Source organism: Eucalyptus grandis, chromosome 1, assembly GCF_016545825.1.
Source record: "Eucalyptus grandis isolate ANBG69807.140 chromosome 1, ASM1654582v1, whole genome shotgun sequence".
Classification (NCBI taxonomy): Eukaryota; Viridiplantae; Streptophyta; class Magnoliopsida; order Myrtales; family Myrtaceae; genus Eucalyptus; species Eucalyptus grandis.
Window position 1 is genome coordinate 34,004,286 of NC_052612.1, and position 10,427 is coordinate 34,014,712.

General features: G+C 40.0%; 1 protein-coding gene across 1 annotated transcript; it reads left to right on the forward strand.

Annotated features, from left to right (window-relative positions):
- The first annotated feature begins 3,364 nt into the window (after window positions 1-3,364).
- LOC104434318 (probable WRKY transcription factor 47) lies at window positions 3,365-7,170 on the forward strand. Its single transcript, XM_010047269.3, has 6 exons — window positions 3,365-3,710; window positions 3,820-3,897; window positions 4,011-4,166; window positions 4,956-5,312; window positions 5,422-5,535; window positions 5,922-7,170. Exons 1-6 carry the CDS (start codon window positions 3,468-3,470, stop codon window positions 6,579-6,581), a joined length of 1,608 nt encoding a protein of 535 aa, XP_010045571.2. The 5' UTR covers window positions 3,365-3,467; the 3' UTR covers window positions 6,582-7,170.
- Window positions 7,171-10,427: the final 3,257 nt, after the last annotated feature.

Consider the following 10,427-nt stretch of genomic DNA (forward strand, 5'->3'; position numbering starts at 1 on the left):
GTACTTTGAAGAAAGACATTTTTCGAATAGAAATACCACTTAATCACTGTATATTAGCGCGTTAGGGGCACTCGTTCTTTACCGTTTTCCTTTCATAAAATTTTCTCAACTCTTTGTGATAAGAAATGATACTTAATTACATTTTTTTTTTCCATAAAGAACCTCCTAATAAATCGAAATTTTGTGTAGTGATTACTAATTTATAATTTAAAAAAAAATGGAGCCCCCACTATATATAATTCGCTTATTATCTAGACATGGACGAAGCAAAATTGTTCTGTGAGAATGCATCATGCCCTCAAAATCTAAAATGAAAGGCTTAAATAGCGAAAATGCCGACCTAACATTTCGAACGTTGTCGTTTTGTAATTAGGATCTCTAAGAGATTTATTTATTTATTATTTTTGGAGCTGGTCATACTCGAATTGATGACTCAACCGAGAGTCATTGACAATAAATTTCTCCAAAAATGATAGAGGACTAGTAGAATACTATGAGTTTTTTCTTAATGGCCTTGACTAAACATTAAATTAATGACTTGCGGATTCTACTGTCACTTTTGTCAAAGTTAATCGCGATACTTTAGTATTGTACAATATAAAATGATATGTTGAGTAGTCCAAGTTCCAATATCTATGAACTTTGCATAAGCTTCGCCATGGTCCTTAATATTTGGGATTTTTACAAAGTATATGTCTGCATATCAAACTTTTCTTTCTTCCTGTTCACGTTGGGGGTGCACTTCTACGTATGGATGATGTAAGTCTGCTGCAAGTAATGTGCAGTTTGATCACAACTACCTCTTTGGAATTGGTAAAACTTGATCAGTCCACAGAGATTTTCAATTTAAAAACTATAAGTCACTTTTCTGAATTCTATCAATTTTGTGTAAAGATAATCTAGACTTAATTGATTCATAAAACTCGTGGGTTATTTTTAAGACCTTCAACTGGTCGAGAATAAGCTCAAAAAATTACCTCTTGTATATGGGAATATGTAGGATCACACATAAGTGCTTTTTTCTAACTTTTTTAGTAGAACTTTTTAACTATGAGATTGGTGATTTTTTTTTTTTTTTTGGTAATTGAGAACTCCACTGTAGGCCCTTCGTGCCTGGACGGCACCGAAGGGCCGAACCCCTATACCTCGGGGGAGACTAGCCAAGCATCTCATCGCTAGGGCCCCCAACTTAAATCGCTAGCAACTGTTAGTTTTGAATCCTCGACATTGGCGATGAATGAGAGACTCTCAACTAACGCAACTGCCCATGGATGGGTATGAGATTTGGATAATTGCTGTCTTATAAAAAGAAAAAAAAATGGGTGATCATCAGTAATGCTCTTAAACATCCATGTTGTTCATCTATGAAGCACCTTTTTTTTTTTATACTTATCTCTTTTTCGAGATATATGCTTCATTATAGAAAAATAATGGAAATTTTAGGAAATGTTGCTACATGAGGATGAGAAAAAGGCTATTTTATAAATCTGGAAGAACAATTCCTTAACATTGATGACGGTTGGATCAAAAAAAAAAAAAAAAAATCTAGTTATTTATTGAAGAGATTTCATACGTTTGTGCATTCCACACTCAATACTTAGATTCAATAAATTTTGGCTCCCGTTAACGAGCATTTCTGTTTCACCCTAATATTGAATATGGAAACAATTTGATTTTCAAAACATATGAGCACGCATTACAATAGACTGTCAATGCATTGAAACCACAATATTTCCTTAGCGAGCTACTCAATAGATGCTCCTAGATTATTCGATAACAAAATTCATATAATTCAGTTTATTGTAGAATAATCGTTTCTGCAGGAATTATAAAATCAACACTCTAAAGTTAACCCATCGACAAGATGTTTCCAAGCTTTCAATTCAGGAATCAATGGTTATGAGGTCAATTCATACTGTAAGAAGCTCAAATTTAATTGGGACGATCACGATGAAATTTTATGATAATTTCCTCATGTACCCAACTAATTAAATACGTTCTATGCATTATTAAGTATAACAATAATAACAAGAACAATAATAGTAACAGCAGCAGTAGTAGTATAGTAATAATAATCATAATAATAGACTAACAAAATGATGCGGTGAAGGGGGGCTTCACGGGGACATTAATGTAATGTGGCTCGCGGCGGTCTAGAATTTGGGGTTTGCGGGGGTCTGACGTGGACGGAAGCGAAAAGTGACGTGGCGGTTGGGCTCAACCTCTCGCCAAGGAAGTCAGTGGGATTAGGTGTCTTCCCCACGTGGTCCCCACCGGGCCACCACCCCCTCTCTTTCTCTCTCTCTCTCTCTCTCTCCTCTCGTAACAACCTTCCATTCGGACCGGACAGACAGAGACAGAGCCGTGCCGTCAACTCCGTTGACCTCAGACAACGCCCCCCCGCCCCACCCACGTGGGCCCTCCCCCACACCCCCGTTATCCTTAACGGCATCCCCAACTGGAGATGCCAACCGTCGGTTCCTCCACGACCGCGCACGATCCATCACGTGACTCCCGTGGCACCATCGCATTTTCGACCGTTCGATCAAATGGATCATATCGCCGCACTTAATATTAATCAAAAGACTACAAAATTAAAAAAAAAAAAAAATTATGAGAATATTATTATAATTTGCACTTCCATTGACTGAAGGTCGGAAAATAAATTTCAGGAACAATATCCAAGAATTTACAATTAATCACTTAGGAACGTTCTTTAAGAATTTGTCACATCATTTCGACTATTCTAAAAATTTAAACTATTAAATAAACGCGTGGTGTAATATTTAATTACGCTAACGCTCTTCATCGCAATTAATCTGATCTTTTTACCTTTTTTGTACCTAGTATTAAGTGTGGACATATTTAATTGAGGAGATAAATGAGATATGTAAATATTTGAATTTAAGACCTCCAGCTTTCATATGATAAGATATTTTGTTATATCACTGTTAATTTTTCTAAAAACTTAAAATTTTAAATAAAGATGTGATTTAATATTTAATTATATTAACACGTTTTCTCGGAAGTTAATTTTACGAAATGAAGGCACCTAAATTATAAGTATGGTCATTGTCATTGAATAGATTTTTCTATGTATGATATGACATACCAGGATGGAACGTAAAAAATTCAATCTACCAGATTAACTCCACTCATGGAATACCTTTCACTATGACAATTTGATTATTGAGCTGAAAACATGGACAAAATATTTTCTCTCGGGTTGATCTTGGCGCGTCCTGCCGACTCCCAGGAGGCGCCACGTGGACGGTCGGATCGCCAGCGGCGTCATCCATGCCAGCGACAAAAGCGGCTGGTCGTCTCTCTCTCTCTCCGGGCCTTTTATTATCTTCGGACCCCCAGAAGCGACTTTGCCAGCAATATACTTTCGTTTTTCTGAAAAGGTTACACAACCACTCTCTCTCTCTCTCTCTTCCTTGTCCCACGTCTTCATTTTCTCGGTCATGGATGGACAACGCGGTGAATTGACGTTCTTGCACTCCCGCGACTTCCTCCGGCGGAGCCCCGCCCCGCCTCCCGCCGACGACGGAGCCGCTGCCGGGAGCTCGCACGGCCCCAGCGACAGCAAGCCTCCCATCAGGGAGGTCGATTTCTTCTCATCGGGGAATTGCTCCAAGCTCAACAGCGACGAGGAAGAGAGCAAGGACTGCCATGGACTATCGAGATCGACTCTATCCGATCCCCGCGTAAGTTTAATGTTGGTGTTATTTTCCTTTTTTTTTGGGTTCTTTCTCGATCATTTGGATGTCTCAATATGAATCGTTCACGATTCATTAACATACAATTCGACGACAGACTGGACTGAACCTGCTCTCTCTAAATTCCGGGATGGCGACCGCTACAGGAGATGATTGCAGTAACCACGATACTGAGGTGAGTTTCATGATGTTTTTTTTTATCGCGGGTCGTCGGGATTCCTCAATCTTGATTCTTGAAGTTTCCGAGAGCGCTAAGAAAGGTTGAGTTTTTGATCGGTTTGTGATCAGATGAGGATGCTCCGAGGGGAGTTGGACAGACTGCACGAGGAGAACTGCAAGCTGAAAAGTATGTTGGATCAGATCGCCAAGAGCTATAATAATCTTCAAGCTCAGCTCCTGATGGCCATGCAGAAACAGGCCCATCTTAATCACAGCGAGCAGCAGGTACTGTCCAGGTTTCGATCGAGCCGCTCAGTCTGTCGATTTCTTTTATCTTGATAAGATCCAACGGAGGTTGGAGTTAGATATATCTCGCATCGCAGTTCATCGATCGGTAGACCATACAGGCTATAGTCAATCTCATCTCTTCCTGTATGTCAAATATAGTAATGGGCAACCCGTGCCTCACCTCACTTTAAACTGGCAAGTGTATTCCTGATCCGTTATCGCTTTTTCTCCAATATCTTAATCAAAACTGAGATTTTTTCCAGTTTCAATTAATTCCCCGTTATTAAACAAGTTATGGAACAGAACCACCTAGGGATTGGAGAGTTTTCCTAACTCAAATGTCCTGAGAATCTGTTCACCCATTACTTCTATTTATTTATTTTCCCTTCTGGTGTAGTTGAGTTTTTTTTTTTTTTTTCCTTTTTTCCCTTTTTTCCCTCCTAATGCAAGTTCTCATCTCATCAATATCTTAAGTTTATCTGATTATATCTCCGAACATTACAGCCTGATTATTCCTAAAATCGAAGCAGTATATCATTGCCTTATAAGATCAGCTAAACATGGTCATAAAGAAAATCAACAGAAGTGAAACCAGATGTATCTTCATGAATGATTTTGTTTAGGAGAGCTATATAAAGCTCCCTCCTCTCTCTCTCTCTCTCTCTCTCTCTCTCTGTGGACTCAGCTGAACTTGCTTACCCTTTTTTCGGTTCTCTCTCTCTCTCATTTTATTTTTTCCTGCACTGACGATTGACTCGTTGACTAACGGGGCTCTTAATTTGCCAGAGGGACGAGATGACCAGCATGTCGAGCCCCACAAAGTCAGCGCAACAGCTCATGGACCTTCGGCCAGCATGTGCGGCCATAGACAACGTGAAGGAGGAAGAGAAGACCCGCGAGGTGTCAGTCTCTCCAACCACTACCATGGAGGTCATGTCCAAGGAAAGCGACCACATTCACACCCCTCCCCTCAATGGCACCAACAACAATCATAACATCGAGGATGGCGACCGGGCCTCAGAGTGCTGGGGCTCCCCCAAGAGCCCGAGGCTCGAGCCCTCGAAAGGCGGGGAAGAGCAACTGGCCGACATGCCCTTCAGGAAGGCGAGAGTGTCGGTCAGAGCTAGATCGGAAGCACCATCGGTAAATAACTCGAGAAAAGGAGAATTTATAGGACTATTATGTTGATTTGGGATGAAAACTTAGCTGGTGGGTGATTTTTGTTGTTGATTCTCTATTAATTATATTCCAGATTAGCGATGGATGTCAATGGAGGAAATATGGACAAAAGATGGCCAAGGGGAATCCTTGTCCACGGGCCTACTACCGTTGTACGATGGCCGTTGGATGTCCAGTTCGCAAGCAGGTAACGACTTTAATTAAGAAAAGGTGACTCATCTTTGAAACCATGACGTAATAATTTGTGGTTATTGTCAACAATAACCACTCGTTCACTAAGAAATGGAAACCTTATAATCACGACCTGTTGAGATTCTTCTGCTAAAACTTCTTTCTTTTAGCTAAGCTTCTCTACCATTATCGCCCGTAAATAAATCCATGCATTTCCATCGTCGTGTAATCTTGGGCAATTCGAGTGGAAATGATAATGAGAGTTCTTCATTTGTAAACAGAGCGAACTTCTAATGGACCCATCAAACCACCATTGCGCGTTAATTAAATTCGTTATTGGATTATGAGATGATTATACATTTTTTCTGAGAAATGTAAACTTGGCCTTTTTGTCCAACACAGGTTCAAAGATGTGCGGACGACAAGGCCATTCTTATCACCACCTACGAAGGCAACCACAACCACCCACTTCCTCCGGCAGCCACTGCCATGGCCAACACAACATCCGCCGCTGCCGCCATGCTACTATCCGGCTCCACCACCAGCAAGGAAACCCTAGCCTCCACCAACCCCGGCTACTTCCCCTCGCTCCCCTACCCTTCCACCATTGCCACCCTATCTGCCTCCGCACCATTCCCTACCATCACCCTCGACTTGACTCAAAACCATAACCCCATGCAACTCTTTCCCCGCCCACCTCCTCAGACCTCGGCCACATTCCCTCTTCCCTTGCATGGCTATGCAGCTCAGATGATGGGGCAAGTGCAACACTCCATGAAGTTACCAGCGATGCCTATGCTGCAACCAGGACTAGGGCAGAGGCATGCGTCCTTGGTGGAGAGCGTCAGTGCTGCCATTGCCTCCGACCCCAACTTTACTGCTGCTCTTGCGGCCGCTCTTTCAACAGTGATGGGCGGTGCACCACCACGGAATGGCCCGGATGGCAATATCAACGCTAATAACAATAATAGTGGGAATAATCACTTTCTTCCTGCTGGGGTTGGTGTGCTTCCTGGGTCCCCACAGCTTCCTCAATCCTGCACCACTTTCTCTACCAACTGAGCTTATTTTTCCGCAGACTCACTCTATATGCCTAACAGGAAAAGATGCTACTAGGTCGAGGAAGAAAAACGGAATAATTACTGTCAAGAAAATTATACAACCTATGTGGAAGGATAGGAAAGGCTGATGGAGATCAGGGAAGTGCATTCGCATCTCTCTTTTCAGAGATGGCCGTAGAGACTCAGTTTGTTGATCATGCATGGATGCAGCAAGCGGTGCTTCTTTGGTGTTGATGGGTGATTTTGGGTTAAAGATTAATCAGCTTCTAACTTCTCGGAGAACATGCACTCGTTGCCTTTTCTTGTCTTGAATTCTTGGTGGTGATCTTTTCTTCTTTTATTTTTCTTTTTCTCCGGAAGGTATGTTTTTCTTCAGTGCAATTGCTTCATATATGGGGGTTTTGCAGCTTTGAAAAGTGGGGTATAATTCAAGGTAGACACATTAGGAAGGACAGGTACTTGGAGAGAAACAAATATATTTACCTGATCTTGTACATTAAGTAATAAAGATCAGAGCCTCACAGGCTTAAAAGCAGATAGAAAGCTTCTTATCTTTCAAATAATATTTCTTCAGCCTCTGCCTTACTTGATCTCGTCTCTTTGCATTTTCATTGCACTTGTCTTAATTTACGTTTTAGAATAGAAAATCTCCTCTTCTTATATTATTTCTTTAGTGCACCTTTACCGCTATACATTATTTCTACTTGCGGGAATCACTGGCTTGTGCTTGTGATGATTTAGTAGGAAGGATGCTGCTCTTAATATCTGAAGAATTTAGAATCAGTCTAGAGCGTCTTGGCCGCGTAGAAAATATGCAAGGCAATTGCCTTGCGGGAGGGTTATGTCTGAAGTAAGTCCTTTCGTTTTCTTTAGATTATCCAATGCGAGGTATACTATGATAAAATTACAAAATCTGTATAATATTTACTGAGATGATCAAGAATAACACAAGCGGATGTATAGAACTTAGTCATTAACTGATTAAAATCTGTCATTGTATCACTTAGTCTATGGTCAAGCATCATGTCTTTACTTGAATTATAGGGTGAGCTGCCGTACATATGCTGAGTACGGAGGATTCTCTCAGTATCTATCCCTATATTACATTACGGTTTGTTCAATTAGTCTTTGCCAGTGGCTGGTTTAGTTTTTTCACCAAGTAATAGCAAGGATGGATAGTCATCTAATAAAATGCAAAAGCAATTAATGAGAAGTCACAGCAATCGCAATAAAACTGATGAATTGAAAGGTTTTAAGACTCGTATTCTTTTGGACATGTGTTTTTACAGTTAAATAGTCTCGAATGAGACACTATCTCACGGATCAATTTGACACATTTGAGTTGTTTTTTCCTCAATATCGCATGCTAGACTGTGGAACTCTATAGTCATAAATCTTCAAGTAGCTTGGGGTTAGGGAAATAACCAACATCAATGTTATAGATATTGCATTAGGTTCAGGCAGAGTGACTTAACATAAATTAGGGTTTCATGAACCCTACTTTATCACGTACCAAACTCTCTCGGCCTTGTTTCAGCAGCTACATATATACGACGCCGTATTTTAATTTGAACATAGTCTCAGCTCCCTAGCTAGAGCCACTAGATGAAAGAGTTACATTTAACAACGCTTAAAAAAATAATAATAATAACTTCTAGGATTACGAAGTTGTTTCATTGCAGCTTTATGACCCATCCGACATATTTCATGGACTGATGCTTAGGAGTACTTTAAATTCTAGTCGACAAAATTAATTTCGCAGAAAGTAGTGCGGCGAATTTCAAATGGATCTTCGGTGTACGTTCTATGCCTTTTTCAAGCAATTAATCAAAGAGCTCATTGCATCACTTCTTTTAAAAGGGTTTTTGAACACCCTCTTTGTGCTCTGCACAGTGTGTAGTAATATCATGGCGTTACTTAATTGCAAGATCCTAATTATTTTCTGCAATGATATTGCAACAATCAGTATCAGAGTTTGTTACATCACAACACCCATTGTCTAGAAACCGCATTAATTATTGAATTCCTTCTTTGAGATATTCACCAAACACAGAATAAATTGGGAGCCCAACAATTAACCATGGGCTTTAATACAATTTATTAGGAGAGTGTAGTAGAAGCTCAATGCCAATTGGTCTACTGAGATAAAGATCATGGGTTTTCTCTTTGGGTGACTCCACTTTCTAAAGTATATTAATACCCACCTGAATCAAAGACACTCAAGGAAATCATATATTTTTCAACTCTGGAAGATACCTTACCCCAATCAATGTCCTCATATTACCATCATGTACTATGATTCTAACATCACCAACACCACAATATCATCATATATTCTGATTTTAACATTATCAACACCCACAACATCACACTGAGCGTTGTTCCCCAGTTACTATTTACTATTATTTATACAACAATAAGCAATAAACCAATTCTTATTTGATGTAGTGTGAAAAAACAACTAGAATCCACAATCCATTTGCCAAATGACGAATCATCAATGACATAGTGTTTTATTTTCTTTCATCTCTTCATTCCTTGGGCCGATGCTTTCTTTCCTTGCACGAAGTAGCTCACCGCCAAAGAAATAGAACATATAGCATTCTTGTTTTCAGTCGTACACATTTTGCTTTGGACTCAAACACGCAGTGATTTGTGCTATGAGTTTCACATCCAATTGAGTTATTTATTTGTAAATACTTTGAGTTTGAGCTTAAATTTAGGTGTGGGACTCAAGCGTATGAGCGCTTGTAACTTTGATTCTCTAATTATAGTAAGTTATTTAATGTTGACTATTCCCATGAATGTAGTCATTGACACTCGGATTGAATCACATAAGTCATTAGTGCCATTATCATTCATTATTTATTTCTTTGGTGATTCATGTTGATTTAATTTCAAGATTTTGGTTAGTTTTCGTAATAATATGGCAACAATTGGTATCGGAGCTTGTTATATCACAATGCCTATCACTCGAAAGTCTCATTGGTCATCATATTCCTTTTTTGAGATTTTCACCAAACACTGGAGATTGGGAGCCCACCAAACAACTATCAGCTCTAGGGGCCCATTTGATTTGGATTTGGGGAAATAGCTTTGAGAAAATGTAAATACATTTGGGGTAAAAGGATTCTCCAAAATGTTTTAGTATATGGCAAAGTATAACTTTAAAGTGTATTGTAAAGTGACTTTGGCGTAAATACTATTTGGTAAACCCTACATTTGCAAAGGGCTTTTATTAATTGAAAAAAATTAAAATCAAATTTGGTGAAGCTCTGCCGTCAACCAACTATAGGCGGCCAAATCTGGGCCCCAAACAGCCTAGGCGGCGTTGCCTAAGGTCGCGCAACCTAGGCAATGACCCCAAGCAATGTTGCATGGTTGCACAAACCTAGGCGGCAGTCGCCAGGGACATGCCACCCCTCAAGCAACGGCGGTTGGCTTTTAGCAGCTACTGGGGAAGAGGAAGATGAATGATTGACCCAAAAAAGAAAAAGTCAAAGGGTGAACGGAAGAAGTGGACTTGTATTTCCAAAATGCTAAAAGTTCAAAGTAGGTCCTTACATGCTTTAGATTTTCTGCCTTCCCAATGTTGATACTTGGCCAATAGGCTTCTAAAAATACTTGCCAAATGCATAATATTTTTCCCAAGGGGCTTTGAGCCTAGGGGTTTTAGGAGCTCAAAGTCTTTTAGAAAAGCTAAATCAAATGGGCCTAATACTATGAGCCAAATGCCTAATATCAATTGGTTTAGTGACGCGAGATAGAGACCAGGGGTCTTCTATTTGGTTGGCTCCATATTCTAAAGTATACCAATGTCCAATTGAATCAAGGGCATTCAAGGAAA